At 48.4% G+C, this 21,631-nt stretch overlaps 2 protein-coding genes across 2 annotated transcripts in view; both read right to left on the bottom strand.

Moving 5' to 3' along the window:
- Positions 1-7,444: 7,444 nt before the first annotated feature.
- Positions 7,445-21,631, bottom strand: part of LOC101442251 (patr class I histocompatibility antigen, A-126 alpha chain-like) — a 157,199-nt gene continuing 143,012 nt past the window's right edge. The window contains exons 10-11 of the mRNA XM_058285409.2: positions 9,384-9,431; positions 7,445-9,219 (exon numbers count right to left, since the gene is read on the bottom strand). Of these exons, the coding sequence (XP_058141392.1) occupies positions 9,215-9,219; positions 9,384-9,431 (53 nt within the window). The 3' untranslated portion in view covers positions 7,445-9,214. The remainder of the gene's footprint in view (positions 9,220-9,383; positions 9,432-21,631) is intronic.
- Positions 9,870-12,414, bottom strand: LOC139437275 (saoe class I histocompatibility antigen, A alpha chain-like). The gene is made up of 5 exons (XM_071210922.1): positions 12,336-12,414; positions 11,940-12,209; positions 11,399-11,674; positions 10,147-10,422; positions 9,870-10,033 (listed from the first exon to the last, which is right to left on the bottom strand). Exons 1-5 carry the CDS (start codon positions 12,397-12,399, stop codon positions 9,870-9,872), a joined length of 1,050 nt encoding a protein of 349 aa, XP_071067023.1. The 5' UTR covers positions 12,400-12,414.

Here is a 21,631-nt window from a genome sequence, read left to right as displayed (position 1 = left end):
ATGTACCCAAAAGGGGGGAGTTTTGGTATAAAAGACCAGTGGTTGTCCCAGGGAATTGATGATTAGAGCAAGAAGAGGGAGGTCAGGCTGAAAATGGGCTAGGCTGAGATTTTTCATTTTGTCATTCAAGAGTTTGAGACAGTTGCGTTCCTTTTCACTGATAGTACGACTACTGGAGGGATCAGAGTCACCCTCCAGGAGGTCGAAAAGAGGTTTAAGTTCATGGGTGGTCAGGTTTAGGTGCAGACGTAGCCAATTGATATCACCACACAAACATTGGAGCGCGTTAAGGGTACATTTTTGTGGCATTTGTAATACAGGGATGGCAGGTTGGATAACTTTTGTAATGGTATAGCCTAAAAAGGTATAGGGTGGGTATTTCTGCACTTTCTCAGATGATATAGTGAGATCTAGTTGTTTGAAGTTGTGCAGAAGAGATTACAAACATTTTTGTAGATGAGTCAAGTCCACATGAGCAATAAGAATATCATCCATATAGTGAACAACCTCACAAAAGGGTAAAAGAGGATGAATGGCTTCACTAACAAACATTTGGCATATAGCAGGACTGTTTTTCATTCCCTGCGGGAGGACTTTCCATTGAAAACGTCGTTGAGTGACTGCATTATTTGTAGTGGGTACAGAAAAGGCAAAGTATTGACGGTCATCCTCATGAAGAGGGATGGAAAAGAAACAGTCTTTAAGATCTACCGCAATGATGTGGTGATCGCACATAATGGCTGATGGATGAGGAAGGCCCGACTGAGGAGAGCCAATTTTTGTCATTTGAGCATTAATGTTTCTAAGGTCATGTAATAGCCTCCATTTGCCAGATTTTTTTTGAATTACAAAGACAGGTGAGTTATGAGGACTGGTGGAAGGTTCACTATGCTGTAAATTTAATTGTTCTTGCACAAGGACTTCCAGTTGTTCTAATTTAGTTCGAGGCAGCGGCCACTGGTCTGACCATACAGGCTCTTGAGATTTCCAAATAAGTTTGATAGGTGTGGGTTTATTGATGGTGAATAATGGTGGAAGACCAGTAGCCTTTATGCTTGGGGGTGCTCCTGAGAGGACGTACAAAGGACGGCTCCTAACTTTGGAAGAACATCACGTCCCCACAAAGTTTGTGTGATACTTGACAAGACAAAGGGATGGAACATTCCTGTCCTACCATCTGGGTCAGCCCATGTGAGGGGATCCACAAGTTGACGTGAGGGTCTTAATCCCCCTACACCTTGGACCAAAGGGCCTAGTTTAAGCTGCCAGGAAGGGTCAGTGTCAGACGGGCTAAGAACTGACAAATCTGCACCCGTGTTGATTTGTCTTGTACTGGGCTTTCCTTGAACAGTAAGGGTGAGGAAAGATTTTCCTTGCATAATGGGAATTGTCCAAAATATGGTAGGTGAAATTTCCTCTCTTACTTGCGGGGCTGAGAGATGCCCCTGACCTCATTTAAAGGTGGGAGAGTATTGCCCTGAAAATCGGTTTCTGAGCGACAATCTCTTTTCCAATGCAAGCCTTTACAGCATCTAGGACAGATTGATGGAGGAGTGTTCGATGACCTAGATATTTTGGATTCTGGACAGTCCCTGGTGAAGTGGCCAGTCCTACAGCACCGGTAACAATTTCTATTTTGTGTTTGGAGGCTCAACTGAACAGCTAAGGCTGTGGCGAGGATTGTCACTGAGCTGTTTCTCATGGGAAAGATCAGCAGAGGAGAGGGGAGACTGTACAGGGGGAGTGGCGGGAAATGGAGAAGAGAGGGAATCGGTATTGGAAGCTGGATTAACAAGCAGAGGATATAGAGGTTCAAGATGAGGAGGTTCATATGCTGGAGCAGGAGTAGAGGGAGAAGAGGCTAGATCTTTGAGGGAAATGGGGGAAGGTTCTTCTAGAGGGGCACCAGTAAGACAGGTGTGGACAGCTAAAAGGGCAGGAATAAGACCAAGGGGAAAGTTCTTACCCTCATGGACTTTGGCTGAGCGAAAGCGCTTAAGCAGCTTTGCTCATGTGGTGGGATCCCAAAATGTGGCGGTAGAAAGCCATGGATTAAAACATACAACAAGATCCCAATACTGATAGAGTTCCCTTTCAGATATTTTGATGTGTTTGCTCGCTAAAAGGGCAGGCAGCACACGGGCTAGAGGGGCCTTTTCAGGTGACGAAAGATTCCCCATACTGAGGGTCACTTACCAACTGCAACAAGAGTTGTACTCGATGACTTGCTGTGAGATTGTCCAGAAGCTCGAGTCCCACATTGGGCACCACACAGCGAGTGATATCAGATCCCTGTGGCTGGAGAAGCCTTCCCTGCTACACTCAGGAAAGCTGTCAATGATGCAATCCAAATAAGCTTCAGCAGGACCAATCCCCTCAGAACTGCCTTTAATTACTCCAGCTTCGAAAGAATCTTCAGGCTGTTACTATTAGAAGGAGCTGGAATATTTGCAGAGAACTGTGGCCAATCTTATCTCTTCAATAAGTGTCATCAAGTTTCCAAAAACTGTTCCTTTAAGCATTGGAGAAAACAATTCTGAATGGTGGAATAAGTTCTTGTGAATTTGCCCGAGTTCTCTGTGCAGTTTCTTAAAGTCACAGGAGCTCTTCCACATGCTTCTCTTCTGCACATCCTCTGGATTCCTTCATGAGACAACCAGGGGTGACCTGACACACTGTGTATCCCCTGGGGTGTCACTGGAGCTTGGTGACTGCAGAAATGGGTGAGAGCCACACCCACTCCTGGCAGAGCTCCTGCTCTCACTGCCTCTGCCCCTGCCACCCGCTGGGACCCTCAGGGCAACCTTGGGCAAGGCAGTCCTGGCTCCAGGGCAGCAGCAAAGTGGCCAAGGATTGAGGGCTTCACCGTGCTGCAGCTGCTCAGGGAAAAGCCATTAAAATTACATTTTCTGGTTGCCATCACCACTATATATAAATAAAATTGATGCATATGTGCTGACCTTGCATCCTGTGACCTTGCTAAATTCATTTCTTAATGCTGGTAAATGTGTAGGGTTTGTATGTGTGTGTGTGGTTTTCTAACATATATTATCATGCTGGTTGCAAATAATGCAGTTTTACTTCTTCCTTTACTATCTATAGGGCTTGCATTTCATTTCTTGCCTCTTGCACTGCTTAGGACATCCAGAATAAGGTTAAACAAAAATGGTGTGAATGGACCTAACTACTTGATCTTAGGATTTAGCCTTTCATCATTGAGTATGTGTTAGCATAGATTTTCATGATGTCTGGATGCACATACTGGAATCTGCTTTCTCTTCCTAGTTTGCTGAGAGATTTTGTCTTGAAAAGAAGTTGCATTTCACAAACGGTTTTTCTGCAGTTTGGTGACATCATGTTTGTGCTTTATTCTCTTAATTTGGAGACCTGAGATGAGTAGCAGATATTAGCCCACCTTTGCAGTCCCAGCTAGGCTAATGAGGTATGATCTATAATACTTTTTATGTATTTTGCATTTGGTTTACTGACATTTTGTATGGATATTTAAGCCCAGAACCATGAGGGGCAATTTTCTATACGTCTCTTTCCTTGTGATGTCTTTCCTGGTTTTTGAATGAGGATAATGCTGGACTCGAACAGAAACTGGGAATTGTTCCCACCTTTCATATGTAAGAGAGTTCATTATGTTTGATACAATTCAGCAATGAGAGCTTCTCAGCCTCGAGTTTAATGTATGGGAAAGTTTTCAATTCTAACTTTCTAAAGAGTCTGTACAGATAACCTTTCTCTCATTCATAATATATGTAATTTGTGTCTTTTTGTCGTGGTCAATCTAGCCAGTGGTTGATAAAGAATACTGACATTTCCCCAGCAAACAAGGTTTCAGTCTCATTGTTTTTCTCAGTTTTCTATTTCACTGATTTTTGGTCTTATTGTTATTATTTCTTTCCTTCTACTTGCTGTGGACAACTGTAGAACTTGTGCCTTTTGTTATCTTCATCTTAACTACCATAAATTCATGCATATGTTGGTCGGTGTCTGAAAAATGCTTTTTCTTACATTTTTTTTAAATTTAAAGTTGTTTAGGTCAGGAAAGTTCATCTGGTTGCAGTTTCTACATCATGATCCAAAGCAAAATTCCAGGCAGATTTTCTCATTGAATTTCTTGTATGTTTTAATTCAGAGAAGTATATTTGGTTCTTTCATAAAATATATAGGACATTTTAAGTTTCCCATGTTCTGCAGGAAATTTAAAGCTAATAATTTCATTCTTTACACAAAATATTTTCTATATCTCATAATTCCAATATTGAAGTTTTCTGACCTTATCTTTATGATCTATTTTTCTGATTCTTGCTCATATTGACTTTTTTTTCTAATTCATTTGTATGTTTCTTGCTACAAGCTGCACTTCTTCCTTGTGAAAGTGAATAAAATCTTTGACACATAGATTAAATATCGAATTCTCTAAAGGCTTTTGTTTCCTTCTTCCAATTTTCAGATCACCACCAATCCAAGATATTACACACTAAATCCATGGCTTGAAGTTACTTTGTTCCACAGGTGAGGCACATTTGGACAACAAACCATAGGAGGGCTGATTGGTGGTTACAATTCCTCAGAAATAGTTGCTTTCTCTTTCCCACCACTCAGCCCATGCCAATGGCTAAAAGGCACGTTTCCTCAGAACACTCTTCTTTGGGGGATGAGACAGATTTCTTTTGTTCCTCCCTCACTCTGCGGCTATGAACCTGTGGATTCCTAGATTTCCAGGATAGCAGACTGACTCCTTCTTCACTCCCGACAAGAAAAAGGTTTGGTATCAGCTCCTATCTACATCAGGGTATGAGCCATATAAACTAAAGACAGGATTTTGAGATTTGAAAATAGCTGACAGGATGAATGGAAGTAACCTCTCTAGATGCCTTTCCACATGGACTTTTACCTAAATTATTCTTTTTCTTTAATACCAATTGATGGTTTTATGATTTATCTATTATTTTAATTCTACTCAGTGGAAGAGACAGCCTTAAAAGACTGCCCACCCTATTACTGAAAATGGAATCTCCTTAACTACCCATTAATTCCTTCCTGGTACTGGACTCCATGGTAGGTGCTGGAATAAGGTCCATCTCCCCCAATGCCACTGAGTGTGGTCAGGGGCTAGTGCTGCTCTGTGGACCATTTACCATCCATAGTGAGATCCAGATGGAAAATGAGACTGAGATGAGAGCAACAGGGAGCCTCTACCTTATTGTGTCCCAGATTGGAGACATGCAAGCAACGGAGGAGCATTTACATGTCCTTGGGTCTGCTGAAAAGTGTGTTGAGCAGCTGCTTCTGACCAGACTTTGAGTAGCAAAGTGTCTAAACCTGGGGGGTATATTAGACACTTATGGGGGTCGCATAAAAACTATAAAGGTTATGGATCCTCTCCACAGAAATGTGTGCATGGATAAGGAAATATAAAAGTTATGTGAAATGTCAGGGCACACATGACCCTCTGAAGTCTTAGTGATCTGGGGTTTTTAATCCTACTATAAGAAAAAGACAGGGAGAGATGTTTGCAGAAATCACTTATCCATCCAGCAATGCCCTCTACTTATTTGTGAAGATAAACTGACAAAAACAAATAGTGAAACCCATGAGAGAATATAAGGGAATGAGTTGAAACATGTCATTTATTAGTCACTCATTTAGCCAATCAAACCCAAATGTCATCAAATATAAGATAAAGTTCCAGGCTGACCCCAGCTCCAGGAACTGACATCTGTTCTCACTTTCCATTCTCCATGTCCATCTCGCAGCACCTCGACCTCTTCCCACATCAGGGAATTCCACACTTAGGAGTCTTGGTGGAGGCAGAGCCACCACCCACCATGAAGAAGGAAGCTCACCTTCCCAACATGCTTGAGCTGGACACGGAGGAACCTTGGCCTCCCCATCAGACCACAGCAGACTCTGGCTCAGGACAGGCAGACCCAGTGATGCTGGACATGCAGAGTCCAGTAAGCAAGGGCACATGACTTTTACCTGTAGGTCACATATCCAGCGTCAGGCCAGTGGGTAGCCAAGCCTCTTGCCCAGCAGCAGTGGCCTTGGTTCCCACAGGGAACCTGACCTAGGTCAAATTGTGGTTTCTGTTCGTGGCTGTGTGGCCTCAAGCTCCTGGTTCTCTGACTTTTCCCAAAATTTGAGTGAGCCCCCAGATCACATTAATGCATGCCTTATGTTGAAATTAGAAAAATCTAAAATCCATTGCTTGCACCAAGAAGTGTGCATGAAATCAGTTAAGATACAGGGACACATAGCAAGAATTCAGAGTTCAATTTATGGAGAACATTGAACCACTTTATAAATCCCCACCTGACTACTCCACACTGTAGAGAAAGCACATTGATTTCCCAACATCACCCTCATAACTGATGATAGATTTCCTCTTTTTTTTTTCCTAGAAAGGACTTTTTTACATGGTTTAAGCACCATATGGGGTGAAAGACTCATCGTTGGAAGAACAAGCTTCATCATCCAGCTGAGCCAGGATGGCCTGAGGGGCTTGTGATGAAACACTCTGGCTTCTCCCCAGACCCCTGTCTCAGGACATGGGGTGAGAGCCCAGAAGGCACATTCCACCACCCCAGGGGAGCTGGAGCACAGACATGTGGCCTCCCTGGTCTGGGTTCTTGCTCTAAAGGTGGACCTGAAATACAGCAGCTCAGCACCCCCTTGTTATGAACACAGAACATTGAGCTCCACCCAGACCTTCTGGAACCTTGTGGGATGTCCAGGAGTTCCTGTGCACTGAGAAGTTTGGGGCTCCCTGGTCTATGTGTCTTCCAGACACAGTGACAGAACTGTGTGGTCCCTCCAGGGTGGTCCATGGATGGTTGAGCTCTGGGAGGTCCACGGGTCAGTCCTTGCTCCTTTCCTTTTGTAGCTAATCACACCCTTGTGATCTCAGCCTCTTCCTTGGTTCAAATTATCAGTTATAGGGCATCACCCCCAAATCTGTGTCTCCAGCCCAGATACTTCTAATCTACAGATTCGTATTTCCAATGACAACTGACAACCTCACATTTCCGATGGACATCTCAGATTCAACTTTTCCTAAACAGAATGCCTGTAATGACCTTTAACTATCCTCCTTCCAGAGCTGTCCTACCTGCATTGACAACTCTACCTTTCTAATTGTTAACTCCTCTCCTTTCAATAGATGAACTTTTTCATGTCTTCCTAATTGCTTATTCTCTCACAGACCAAATTTGATCCATTAGGAAACCCTATAATATTTATAAATACACACTTCTACTTCCCACTCTTCTGCCTGCTTCTATCCCAGGCAGATCAACTCACATCTCTACTTGGAACACTGCACTAATTTCATCCTTTTCTCCCTACTCCCTCACTCCCCCTCACCTTTCATTGCTGTTCTCAACACAGAAACCCAAGGAATTGTGTAAGAGAAATCACAACACAGGTCTCCTTTTGAAAACATCTTTTAAGTCCATCTCACACACAAAAAATTAAGCTGTCCCATACCCACAAGGCCCCCAAGATCTGGCTGACCTCTGCCCATCTCCATGACGCTGCTGCAGCCACTCTACCTCCTGCTCCTCCCAGGACCACAGGCCGCCCCTGCTCACCACGACGCGCTGCCTGGTTCCCCTGCCTGGGAAGACCTTCCAGACATCCTCAGGGATATGCCCTTCATAACCTTCAAGCTTCCCTCTAAGGTCACAGCCCCAGTGAGGCCTGCACTGACCACCACTGTTCACAAATCACTCTCCATCTGACCAAGGCCAGAGATCTTGACTGTTTTTAGTTCACAAAAGTTTCCCAGAAGCTAAAAATTGGTGTCCTGCACAGTCCTCCACAAACACCAGGTGCAGGAGTGGTCAGTGAGGAGCCTCCCCCCCGCCCCCCAGTGCCTTTCCTAACACAGCTGTGGTCTCCTGACAGAGATGGCACAACCTTCACTCACCTTGACACTGAGGCCACCAGGACTGTCCTCAGAACTGCTGCTCTCCCCTCCTCCCCTCCACCCCCTGTGACTACAGTGCAATTTCAACTCCCTCCAAGACAAGAGCAATCCATTGCCCACCTGTGGGTCTGCACTAGGGTCTGCTTTACAAATCCATGGGCTTGGGCTGCAGCCAGCATTGGGGTCAGGGGAGCTGGGTAAGGGTGGAGAGGAGGGCAGGTGGCAGAGAAGAACCAAACCACCAGGAGATAAAGTCAAAACTGTTGGTCCTCCTCAGTGCTAATTCCTGAACTGATTCCTTAGAAAGGTGATGGAAAGTGTGGAAAGAACAACCAGGTAACAGCCCAGCATGAGGCAGGAGCTGGATGGTCTGGAAATCAGTCTCTTGGTATCAGAGATGCTCCTGGGCAGGAGCTGCCCTGGGCCTCGTCGGTTAGGGATGGTCACCACGACACCTGCTGGAGTCAGAGATAGGGACACAGAGCAGGAGGAGAACAGACAATGCGGAGAAGAGCAAAAAAAGCCAAATTCCTCCATCATCACAAAATCATAAAGCGAACAAGAAATGAGGGGCGCTGAGGGCAGACCAGGCTGAACTGGGATGACTGGCCACATGAACCCTCACTGCCCAAGGTTCTGCAGATGGGACAAGGCCCTGTGATATCTGAGACCCTGTGACCTTAGGTCCTGGAGGGACAGAATCCTACTGCAGAGACAAGGACACAGGAGCAGTGAGCATGGCCCAGTCAAACCGTGGACAAGTCAAAGCCCATGTGGACAGAGTACCGACTGGACACAGGCTTGTCCACCCTCTACTCCTCTCAGCAACACTCAACACAGCAGACATGCAGTTCTGTAAGGTTCTCAGGTCAATTTAATTTCTCTCTCTAGTTTCAGAATCTTCTCCGTTACTTGATTCCTCAATTCCACCTAATAGCAAGGATTTGTAAAAGCAAAATCATACCATGTTCACATTTTCAAGGGAAGCATGAAAGGGCAGCTCAGTGTACCATGAAGTAAGACAGGGCTGTGGATGCTCCACACCCAGCTCTCCTGAGCAGGATGGTTGGTCAGGGCCGAGAACACAGGTCAGTGTGGGGACGTGGGGGCAGGGGCGAGCTACCTCCCCATCCTCCAGTACACAACGGGAATGTAGACATAGATGCCAGCTGCAGGAAGGAAAGTCTTCACACCCAAAGGAAGGGGGTCTTGAAGTCACACGAGGGGCATGAACAACTCTTGAAACTCTCCGTCCCCCACGAGGCAGCTTTATCACGCTACAGAAGAAAACAATCAAGAGCACGTCCAGGTCGTCTCTCCAAATGCTGAAGTCATGACCAGCCCTCCACAGTCCTCATGTCCTTGTCCAAGGAATCCCCAGGACCCAGATGTGTCCTCTCGGCCCAGCCCCTCTCCCCTTTTAGGCCCCCCAGGATCTCACCTCTAGAACCCTCCAAAGACTCATCAGAGCCCTGGGTACTGTCACTGGCTGGAGAGTAACAAACACAGGGTTTGGTCAGAGCCCCCGAGGGATGTGAGTCAAGGAGTGATGGGGTGAGCTGACTGTGGGCTCCATCTACACTCCCCAAAGCCTCAGGTCAGCCTTGACCCTCCAAACCACCTCCCCCTCCATCCCCCACTTACAAGCAGCCTGAGTGTAGCTCCCTCCTTTTCCACCCACTGGAAAACAACCAGTGAGTCCAGGACATGAGGTCCTGAGAACTAGTCCTGGATCCAGGGAAATTTCCAGAACCATGACTGCAGAGCCAGGGCAGAATCAGGAAACACGAGGTGGGGGATGTGTGGGCTGGACCCTCTGCCCTCCTGGGGGTCTGTCCTCAGACATTGTCCTACTTCACTCACAGGTTTATAAAGTAAGTGTGAGTGAGGAGGGGCTTCTCGGTACCAGGAAGGGCAGGGCACACGGCTACCTGGGCTGGAAACCCCCCTGGACAAGAAACCTCAGACCCGCCCCTCCCCTACCTGAGCTCTTCCTCCTCCAGATCAGAACAGCAGCCACCACGGACACTCCAAGGATGACCAGGGCAGCCACGATTCCCACGATGAGAATGGGGGGCCAGGAAGGCGGCTCTGAGAAGGGGGGAAAGTCAGGGGCCCTGACCCCAGGCTCAGCCCTGACCCTTTGGAGGAGCTCAGAAGGGCTCCTGCTTCCCTAGAAGAGGCCCCGACCTCGTCCCAGTTACCCCATCTCAGGGTGAGGGGCTCGGGCAGCCCCTCGTGCTGCACATGGCATGTGTATCTCTCTTCCTCCCCAGAAGGCACCACCACAGCCGCCCACTTCTGGAAGGTTCCGTCCCCTGCAGGCCTGGTCTCCACAAACTCCATGTCCTGGGTCTGGTCCTCCCCGTCCCGCTGCCAGGTCAGCGTGATCTCCGCTGGGTAGAAGCCCAGGGCCCAGCACCTCAGGGTGATCTCACGGTCAGAGAAGGGGTGGCGAGTCACGTGTGTCCTTGGGGGATCTGTGGGAAGGTCAGAAACTTCAGGAACTTTCCATTTCTCTCCAGGCCATTCTATTTTTTTTTTTTTAAGATATATTTATTTATTTATTTCTCTCCTCTTCCCCCCCGCCCCCACCCCCACCGCATTTGTCTGTTCCCTGTGTCTATTTGCTGCCTCTTGTTTCTTTGTCCACTTTTGTTGTCAGCGGCATGGGAATCTGTGTCTCTTTTCTTGTTGAGTCATCTTTGTTGTGTCAGCTCTCCGTGTGTGCGGCACCATTCCTGGGCAGGCTGCACTTTCTTTCACGCTGGGTGGCTCTCCTTATGGGGCACCATATCCGGGGCAGGGCACTCCTTGCCTGCATCAGCAGTGCTCATGGGCCAGCTCCACACGGGTCAAGGAGGCCCAGGGTTTGAACCATGGACCTCCCATGTGGTAGACGGACGCCCTAACCACTGGGCCAAGTCTGCCGCCCTCCTGGTCATTCTAGCAGCACTCATGTGACATCAGGAATGGACAGGACAGTCTTGGTGGGCAGTGGAAGCCCCAGACACCAGCCTGGACTCGGGGTTCCGGGATAAGTCCTATTCTTAGAAATTCTGGGGTCAGGTGAGACCGTCCAGTGCAGGAGGCCCCAGGTGTGTGATGTGAACAGGGACCTCTAGCCCTGACCTAGTGGAGGCTGAGGGGCTCAGAAAACCTGCAAGAACAAGGCCTGAGAACGTCCCGGTGGTCCTCAAGGCTGACCTGCTGCCCAGGTCCTTCAGGGACGGTCTCCTCCATCCCGGGGGGAGGCTGGACCCTTCACTGTCCTGACAGAGGGCGGAGCCTCTGCGAGTCACTCAGGGTTCAGGGTCTGCACACCTGGGCCGACCCCGCACCTGGACCCCAGGCAGGAGAGTGTTCCTGCATCTACTGGATTTCCCCTCCCCGTGGACGCAGGTGGAGGCGCAGCCCAGCCCGAGGAGATTGGGGAGGTGCCCCGGACCCCTGTACCTTTGCGCAGCAGCGTCTCCCTCCCGCTTTCCAGGAATCTCTGCAGCCACTGCACACACCTGTCCTCCAGGTAGGCTTTCTCATCCTGCGCAACCCCCTCCTCCTCCCACTTGCGCCGGGTGATCTGAGCCGCCGTGTCCGCCGCCGTCCAGGAGCGCAGGTCCTCGTTGAGGGCGATGAAGTCGGCTCCGTCGTAGGCGAACTGAATGTACCCGCGCAGGAGGCGCCCGTCGGGGCTCACGTCACAGCCATACATCCTCTGGAGGGTGTGAGACCCTGGCCCCGCCCTCGCGGTCAGCCCCGCCCACAGGCCCGCCCACCTGCCCGCCCACCTGTCCTCCTAGCTGTCCATGCACCTACTCGCCCTGCCCCAAACGCTTACTGGTCAGGACCATTAGGTCTAAACTCAAAGGGAAACTGAGGAAAAGTCCCTATTGTGCTCTCGGGTTGGGGGTCCCGGGGTCCCGCCGGCCTCAGGATGACCCCTGCCCATCCTGGGGATCCCAGGTCGTGAGCAGACCTCGCACCCCGCGTCACTCACCGGCCTCGCTGTGGTTGTAGTAGCCGCGCAGATTCCGCAGATACACCCTGGAGGTCTGCGCGTTCGCCTTGGCCCTCCGCGTCTGCTCCCCCCAGTACTCGGGCCCCTCCTGCTCCACCCACGGCGCCCGCGGCTCCAACCTCGGACTCTCCGCGTCGCTGTCGAACCGCACGCCCTGCGTGTCGTCCACGTAGCCCACGGCGAGGTAGTGGGTGTCCCCGCGCTCGGGCCGGGACACGATGGTGCTGAAATACCTGAGGGAGTGGGAGCCTGGGGGGACAGGAAAGGGACGGGGGTCAGCGTGGGGCGGGGAACGTGGCTCCCGGGGTCCTGCCCCCCACCCTGGAGGTCCACTTGCTCCCGTCCTGGAACAGCGTCCCACGACCCCGCACTCACCCGCCCGGGTCGGGGTCAGGGCCAGGGCCCCCGAGAGCAGCAGGAGGAGGGTCCCCGGAGCCATCGCCGGATCCCCGGGTCTGGAGGAACCTGAGTCCGGGCGGGGCGGGGCGGGCTCTATATGGGCCGTGGGGCCGGCGATTGGCTTCTCCAGAACCGGGCGCGCAGTGGGAGGCAGCCTGGGTGCGCGCCAAGAGGATCGGAGCAGAAGGACCTCTCTCGGGCGGGGAGACGGAGAATGAAACTGCGGGCACCGGGGTTTCCCCAGCTCGGCTTCCCTGCCCCACACGCCAGCCTCGGGGGGACCCTGAGAGCGAGACCCGGTCCTGGACTGGCCCGAACCCTCCCCTGCACCGAGCACTTGGTCACCCCCTGTCAGTGAGGCCTGGTCCTGACTCTTCACAGCTTACAAATGAGTGAGGACCCCGAGGCGAATTGGGTGACGTCTACTGGTACTGATGATACTAGAAATCAAAATGGAATTTAAAATGCTAATTTCTATAGATGAGTACTTATACCAAAACTCATTACACACGTTGATAACTAATTCCAAAAGAAAACAATGTAATAAGAAGAGTAAGAGTGGATCAATTTATACTTGTTGAAATCTTTCTTAGCTGACTCAGTAGAGCACCCCTGGACTTGCTTATCATATTAAATCAGTTATTCAGGTTTGAGCCAAAATTCAGGCTCCCATATAAATGTAGTTGGAAATGAGAGGAATATTTGTAATAGCTTTTTCAGGTGAGTGGTGACATTCATCTCTGATACTATACTAAAAGCACACAAGTGGAGTTTCTAAAAGTGAGTTGCAGTCTGAAATCTTGACTATTTCATCTTATGACGTTGAAATCCTCAGGTCTCTGCTTGCACATTGAATGCATCTGTACTAATGCATGAAATGTAACACACTGGCCCACTGAGTTATGTAGTTCTTCCAGTATGGAAACATTTCTTTATATATTTCTCAAAGGTGATATATGTTACAATTAACACAGATCCCACCAGAAAATGAGTAGGTTTGGGAAAGCTGTCAAGCTGAAGGTGATGGATACAAAGTTTCCAACATTCTATTTTTCATCTGAGATCTTACATATCACCATCGACTGAAGTCAGAGAGATAAAATATTTTGAATCACATTTCTGATAAAGGATTTTTTCCCAGAATATGTAAAGAACTCTTAACACACAACAATAAGAAAAGAACGCTTTTTTTTTAATGGCTAATGTCTGAACAGACACCTCACAAGAGAAGATCCACAGGTGGCAAATAAGCACCAAAAAACACACTCAGCGTCACTGTCATTAGGTAAGTGCAGATGAAAACCACCATGAGGTGCCCCAGCACATAGCTGTTAGAATAGCTAAAATTAAATTAAATTAAATTAAATTAAATTAAATTAAATTAAATTAAATACACTGATGGGTTAGTTTTCTATTGCCAGTGGAACAAATTTTCACTTTTGGTGGCATTAAACAACAGAAATTTATGTTCTCAGAAATCCAAAATCAATGACCCTGGTTGGAATCAAGGTGTTGGCTAGGGCTGGCTCCCTCTGGAGGCTCGAGCAGAGAGCACCTGTGTCTTGCCTCTTCCATTTCTGGTGGCTGCCAGCTCTCCCTGGCTTCTGGCTGCATCGCTCTAATGTTAAGGACAACATCAAATCTCTGCTGTCTTCTCATCACCTTCTCCTCTGGGTGTAGTAAAATCTCCCCCTACTTCCCTGTTATGAGATCCATGTGATCACTCCTAGGGCCCATGGGGGTAATCCTGGCTAATCCCCCATCTCGAGATCAATTACAGAGGCAAAGGCCCCTTTTGCCATATAAGGTAATATTCACAGGTTCCAGGGATTAGGATGTAGAGGTCATTGTTGGGTTGGAAGGCGTTTTCAGTTTGTCACAAGTGATGGCACCTGCACTGGCAAGAAGAGGGAGCGCCAGGAACCCGCACTCCCTGCTGGCAGGAAGGCCAAAGGGTGCAGCCACCACAGAAGGCATTTGGCAGGACTTAAAAAGCTAAGCGTGGACTTAACTTACAAACCAGCAATACCATTCCCAGGTATTTGCTTATCTAATTTAAAAACATATTTACATAAAAACCCTGCACAGAAATGCTTATAGCATCTTAATTCCTCAAAACTTGATGCAACCATATTTACCTTCTCTATGTAAATGGTTAAAACAGCTAGAGGTTGTGAAGCGAGTATAGCTCAGCAGTGTGAGCACCTGCTTCCCACATATGAGATTCTGAGTCCAATGCCTGGAACCTTGTTAAAAAATCAGTTGTAATCCATTGATCCACAGTACACAATACTACTCAGTCATCAAAAGGAAGGAGCTATAAATTCATGGAATATCATGGATGAAACTTAAATGCATGTTGCTAATGAAAGAAGCCACTCTGGGAAGGCTACATGTTGTCTGGTTCCATCTACATGAAAGTATGGAAAGATAAGAAAAATATACTGAAAGCAGATCCCTGGTTGCCATGACCTTGGGGAGGGTGACGGGTTGTTTAGGTGAAGCAGAAGATATTTTCAGGTCCCTGGCCCTAGTCTGTGTGGTACTGTTGGGTGGATACATGACACTGTGTCCAAAACCATAAACCCTATAGCACAAAGAAAAAATGTTAAGTGTGCAAACTATAAAAAGCCAGCCATCAAGTAAGAAGTCCCAGATGGCTGCAGCCTATGGCAGAAGGATCTAGCTGTGTTACAGGTGCATGACATGACCTCACTGAAGGAGGGGGGAAGAACTGCTTGCCTGAGAATCTTTGGATAAGGCTGGCAATTGTAAGCATGAAGACAAAAGGAATTATGCATAAGAACTGGGTGTAGTTGGCAAAGTTCTTTCTCATGGGGTAGGAGCTAACAGTTCTGAAGTCACTACCCGTGTGTATGAGACTGAACAATAAACATGTGGTGGGTGGTGAGAGCCATATTTCCAGCTGAGAAGTGGGAGGTTACAGATTTGCAAGGGGGAAAGCCAGAATGACGTATATGATACTGGATTAGAACTGGAGACACAGAATCATCTCAGGTTTAACTTAATGGAGTTTAGTGTAAACACTGATATGTGTGTACATATGTATTACAGAAGTGTTACACATGCATTGGTATACACACACATTTCCTAGCTCCCTCTACTGAGTGACTAGAAGCAATGAAGCCCCAATAGCAATGAGCAAACCCAGTGCCTAGACCTCAGTTTCTAATACCATTATCTCAAAGCTGAATCAATGGTCCTTGCAAAAATGCTGAAAATAGGGCTGGGGTAGGAAAAATATAGGATGAGTCTGGAGCATATGGGAATGCGAGCAAGTGAGTATTGCCCAAAACATAAAACCATGGGGACGTGTCAGAAGGACTCAGGAGCCACCTGGAAGGGCTCGCTGTGACCAATACTAGAACAATTATTTTTAAGATTTATTTATTTATTTTGCTCACCACAACCATCCCATTGTCTGCTTTCTATGTCCATTCAGTGTGTGTTCTTCTGTGTCTGCTTGTATTCTCATTGTGTGGCCTGGGAACCCATCCTGGGACCTTCTGGAGTGGGAGAGCAGTGATCATTCTCTTGCGCCACCTCAGCTCCCTATTCTGCTTCGTCTCTTATTGTTTCTCCTGTGTCTCTTGTTGCACCATCTTGCTGTGCTAACTCTCCACATTGGCCAGCACTCCTTCATGAAGCAATACTCCTAAGTGGGGGCACTCCCGTGTGGGCCAACTTGCCTTCAAAAGGTGGCCATGGGTATTGAACCTTTGACATTCCATATGGTAGACAGGAGCCCAACTGCCTGAGCCAGATCCTTTTCCCAAAACTGGATCATTCTGAGCAACAAAATAAATAGCACAGAATTGGATTATAGTCGAAAGATAAAAATTAATATCCACAAGCCTGTAAACAAGTGGATAAATAATTAAACATAGCAAGAATAGACAAACCTCCAAATACAAGAATTCCCAATCATTTAGGTAGCTGTCTACCCTCACTGAGTTGACCATAAGTCCGCACCCCTTAGGTGTGGACGTAAGACATCCTTCCAAAGAGGACAACGGAAGGGGGGTGTGAACAGTAACTTCAGGCTAGAGAACCCTGGGAAATGCTGCCTTAGCCAGAAAACCCAGCTCATATCACCAGAGATGAATCGGGGTCATGCCATGTCCTCTTCTTATGATGTTGAGATATTGAATCTTCATGGCCTTTTCCCTAAAAATCCACAGCCCTGGTCTAGCCATGAGAAAAACATTACCCAAACTCAAATTGAGAGGCAGTCCATACATCCTGACCAGGACTCCTGTCAAAGTCACCAAAAACAAGGACAGTCTGAGAAACTCTCACAGCCAGAGGAGCTGTTGGGACTAAATGTAATGCAGTAATGTGGATGGGATCCTGGGCTGATATAGATGTTTCCTCCCTTGGGGTGACCGTGGACTCTGTCTTCAGGGTAAAGCATGATCTCCAGACCATTCCATCTGGTTCCGAGGTCCAAGGTGGACCACAAGCTAGGGGCCCCTCAGCACCAGTCCCTCCATCTCCTAGGAGAGGTCCTTGGATGCCCACTCCCCTGACGCTTGTTCCTGCTGCTGCTTCCAGGGATGAGGGCACCTCCTCCAGGAATCCATCCATGATTCCTCAACTCTAGGATCTGGGGGAAGAGGGTGAGACCCCTGGCATTGGCCTAGGAACAAGGGGGGCTCCTGAGAAGAGAAGAGAGGGGGGAAATAGGGACGACTGGGGGTGGAGGTGAAAATACCCCCTGGTTGGGAAGGAGCCAGAGGGGAGGGGCAGCCTCATGGACACAGTGAGGGGAGGGATGGGGTCTTCTCAGTGAGAGGTGGAGGGGGCTTCTGGCCAGGGCGGGGTGGAGGTCTCTATTTTCACCTGGGTGGTAATTACTCAGGTGTTACCCAGTACTTGATTATAAGTATTAAGTGTTGAGCATTTTCTGTTTTGCAGGAATGGTATAATACAAACACACCCAGGAGTAAAAGGAGAGTCAGGGTGGGGGACGGGAAGTGGTTGAGGGAAGGCAGCCTCGCAGCTGGAGGCCCGGGAGATGCGGGTCCTGGAGGGCGGAGGGCAGGACGTGGCCTGGGGGCTGGAGACCCTCGTGGACGGTGGGCAGGTGGGCGATAAGACCCGCCCAGCCTCTGCCCACGCACTCCACGAACCCGAGGGCTGATCCTCCCGCCTCCCCAGACCCCGGACCAGGCACCTGCCCACCACCCCACACCAAGGTGGACCTTCCCCCAGGCTGAGCGCAGGAGCCCGGCGTCCCGGGTCGTTTCTCCTTCGGGGGCCTTAGCTGTCCAGGTCCCCTCGGCCTCACCCCCGGAAGTTCCTTTGTGACAAAATTGTTTTTGAAACTGTCAACCATTTGTTGAAAAACCTCTCCTTTTGCCACTGGATTACGAGGAGTTGCCATGATCATGTGTACGTATATTTCTATTTATGCTCTTTATTATGTTCATTGACGACCACTGCCCTGAGGCTGCTACTGGAGCTCCGTAAGTTTTCAGATCTGCTCTGTGGATCCTCCACATTTATTCTTTTTAAAAACATTTAAAGGCATTGTTGAACAAAGAGCTACTGAGACAGACTCACTCTGGACACGGGTTCGTGACGCCCGTCTGCTTTATTGAGGAAGTTGCAGCGTTTATATAGCGGTTTGGCTTACGAGGCATAGCTGACAGGTGGAGGGCTCACGGGAGGAGGGTGAGGTGGGGCTGGAGACATTTGGCTCAGTGCTGGTGCATCATCTTTTGGGTGTGCCCAAAAGCGTGAGGACTAGAGAGTGTGCTCATCTAGTCGCTCGCAACACAGCCAGGCTGAATGTCTCTGCCGCTCTACCTACATCTCTCCCTCTGTTATTAATTAGAGCCAATTGTACTAATTTTAGTTTTTCAGTTTTGTGGGATAAAGTTTGAAGGCTTTTGTTGATATATCGATAGATAATACACATGACAACAATTAAGATTCCTATTATAAGCCATAGCAGACGGTTGGGAGGTGATAGGAGGGACCGTACGCATTCCAGCATTGCAGCTAGCAGAGAGGTGTCTACTCCAGAGGCTCAGGTGTTGTTAATCGATAAGATTTGGGATATTAATAGCTGGGTGAGGTTGAGGAACTGTTGGTTTCAAGGGCCAAGTAAGTGGGTTCTGAGTTGCTGCCGAGCTAGCGAAGCGTTAGTTATGGGAATTGGGGTAACGCATATGGAGGGGACTCGCTGGTCACAATGGGTATGAGTAAGTTGCCAAAGCATATATGTTTTTTTTTCTAAGAGATCTATTTGTTGCTGGAGGTTGAGTAAGGCGCGTGGATATGACTAGTGATGAGAGACTGCGTGTCAAATGTGGTGGCTGTTTTCAGCCAGCTGGTTTAGAGTGGCTGCAGGGGGAGTGGTTTGGATGAAGGCTCCACGCCTGTGCCTGTGCTGGCTAGGCTGGTGACGATGGCCATAATTACAGCGACGACAAGGCCAACGGCTCTTTTGGAGCAGATTTGTTTATGAGTTATGATATTAAAGGGACCTTCCCAGTCAGTGGCGTTTATAGGCATCCACAGTAACGTGGCGATGTGCACGGGGATGGCGTAGGGGAAAGCTGAGCTGTCCCAGCAGTTGGTGATATCGCAGCTGCTGGAGGAATTATAGCACTGAAAGGATTTATTGGTGGTAACAGTAAACAGAAAAGGTAGGGTGAAGCATACTAGCATAGTATAATGCAACTTATGGCTAGTTATGTTAAGATTTTCTTCTTAAATCCCATTCAATGTTTTATTCAATGTTTCCTATGTTCTGTTGGTTAAGGTAGAGTTCATAGCGATGAAGGACACAAGTCCATGCAAGCATTTTCGCCACAAAGTGTTCATCATTCAAAAATCGTTCTTAGTACTAGTCAAGGGTTGCAACTCACATAGGGTAGCATGTTTTTTTTTTTTGTTTTTTTTGTTTTTTTTTTTTATGTCTGGGCCTGTGGCCCAAAGAGTTGGTGTAATCTTGCCATATGAAGGTTTTGTGGGAATGCAATTGGCCCAGGGGGGTGTTTAGATATTCTGGTGGAAGGAGTTATGAGGAACTGGTACAGGCAATGTACCCAAGGTGGGTCGAGTGGCCTTAACATGCTGGAACGGCAGTTGGTTCAGTTCATATTGGTGACAGGAAAATGGTCGGTGAGACCGATATAAGAGCCATTTTGTTCATTAGAGCTTTTTTGGCTATTTTTATTTTTTACAAAGTCCCCAAGAGAGATGGGTAGAAGTTGAACCCAGGTTGTATTTTCTTTGGTGGTTTTATTCTCCACGGTAATTGTTTGAGGGTGGAGAGAAGTTTGTGAGTGGGCAGATGATTATTTATTTGCCTAGGAAATCCTGCTACAAGCGTTTGCATTTCAAGGTTGGTTTGGAGGAGGTGGGTAACATGCTTTCTAGAAAGGGGCAGGATTAGTTTGTCAGGCTCTTGGCCATAAATGACTTTTGCTGTGTGAGGTGGCTTTCTTCCAGGCAGGCAGATGGCCGTTACCTGGGGTGTGATTTTGCTCAGACTGTTGAAGGAAAGGTGAACTTAATACAGGGGTTCATTTTCACACAGAACTACAGGGGGTGTTTTTGGGGTTGCTAATACTATAGCAAGGAGAGGTTTATGAGGATCAAATTTGGTTAGTTCTGTGTTTTGCATTTGGGAATTGATATATTTCATGACGTTTACAGCTTTAGAAGTGAGGACACGATGACTCGTGGGATTGGGGTTTCCCTCTAAAAGGGAAAAGAGGGGGGTAATTTATGTGATGAGAGGGATAGATGTGGTTTGATTCAGTTTACGTTTCTACAGACTTTCTGCAGTTCATACAACGTGCAGTTTTGTGGAATTGTTAGAGATGGTGGTAAGGGCTTGATGCCTGTATTGACTCGATATTCAAGAAAGCTGAAGGCTGATTTAGTTTGCACTTTTTGGGGGGCAATTTGTAGTTTTAATTGTTTTAGATTATGGAGTAACACTTTAAAACAGTTTGTTAGATGATCCTGATCAGGGTGTGCTATGAGAATGTCATGCATGTAGTGGATGATTTGGCAGTAAGTTTGCAATGGTAACGTGGCATTGCCTATGGAATTCTGACATTAGTGGGACTGTTTTTCATGCCTTGGGGGAGGGCTTTCCATTGGTTCCGCTCAGCTGGCAGAGCATGCTTAATTGCCGGAACTGTGAAGGCGAAATATGGGCGGTTATGTTTATGCAATGGGACGGCAAAGAAAGAATCTTTTATGTTTATTATAAAAATATAACTCTTTCCCTGTATAGCTGAGGGATGAGGGAGACTCGGTTGTGGTGAGCTCATTTGTTCCATATGAGAGTTGACGGCTCACAAGATATGAAGAAAGCGCTGTTTGCCTGTTTTGTTTTTTTTTATTTTGTATAACAAATACAGGAGCATTATGGGGGTTGGTAGTGGGCTCTACTATGTGCCTAAGGTTTAGTTGTTGTTGGACAAGGATTTTTTACTTGACATTTAGAGCACTGGGAAGAAATTACATTGCGTTAACACTAGCTGCGGGCTTTTGAGATGGATTGTTTTAATTAAACAGCTGGATTCCTGTGCTTTGCATTAGTTTTAAGGTGGCTGCTGGGCGCCGGCTGAGGCTCCGCGGGGAACTGCGGCTCGGGCTGACCCGCGCATGCGCAGCCGCGCTAGCGCCCGCTGGGCTGTTCTGGAGCGGCCGGGACACACGCAGCAGCTGGGAAGGCCCCGCGCGCGTTCAGTTGCTGCCCCTGCAGGCCCCACGGGTGCTTGGGCCCCCATTGGGCCCGTGGGCCCCCGCGGGGGACCCCGTCCCCCGGACTTCTCGGCCCAGCCGCCGCCGCTGGCGGCCCCGCCCTCTGAGGATTGAAGGGGGGGTGCCGTCAGGGGAGACCGGGGGAGGGGGATGGGGCGGCGGCGCTGCCGGGGAGCAGTCTGCAGACATTATATCAGGGGTAGGGGCTGGTTGTCTACCGGAGCCCCCGCAAGGCAAGCCTGAATAGCTAGGGGCGCAGGGATGAGGCCGAGAGGGAGCGTGCTGTTCTCCTGAACCTCTGCAGAGCGCGCGCTTTAACAGTTTACCCAGGTCTGAGGGTCCCAGAGACGCGGTAGAGAGCCAGGGATTAAAGCGGACGATCGTATCCCAGCACTGGTTAAGTTCTTTTTCTGATACTTTAATATGCCTGCTTGCCGAGAGAGTTAGAAGGGCTCACGCCTGCCGAGTCCCAGCGGAGGAGGGGAGGTTACCCATGGCGAGGATCACTTACCCGAGTG

This window comes from Dasypus novemcinctus, chromosome 22 (genome assembly GCF_030445035.2).
Source record: "Dasypus novemcinctus isolate mDasNov1 chromosome 22, mDasNov1.1.hap2, whole genome shotgun sequence".
NCBI classification, from domain to species: Eukaryota; Metazoa; Chordata; class Mammalia; order Cingulata; family Dasypodidae; genus Dasypus; species Dasypus novemcinctus.
The sequence above is the reverse complement of the archived record's forward strand: the minus strand, read 5'-3'. Positions and strand labels throughout refer to the sequence as shown.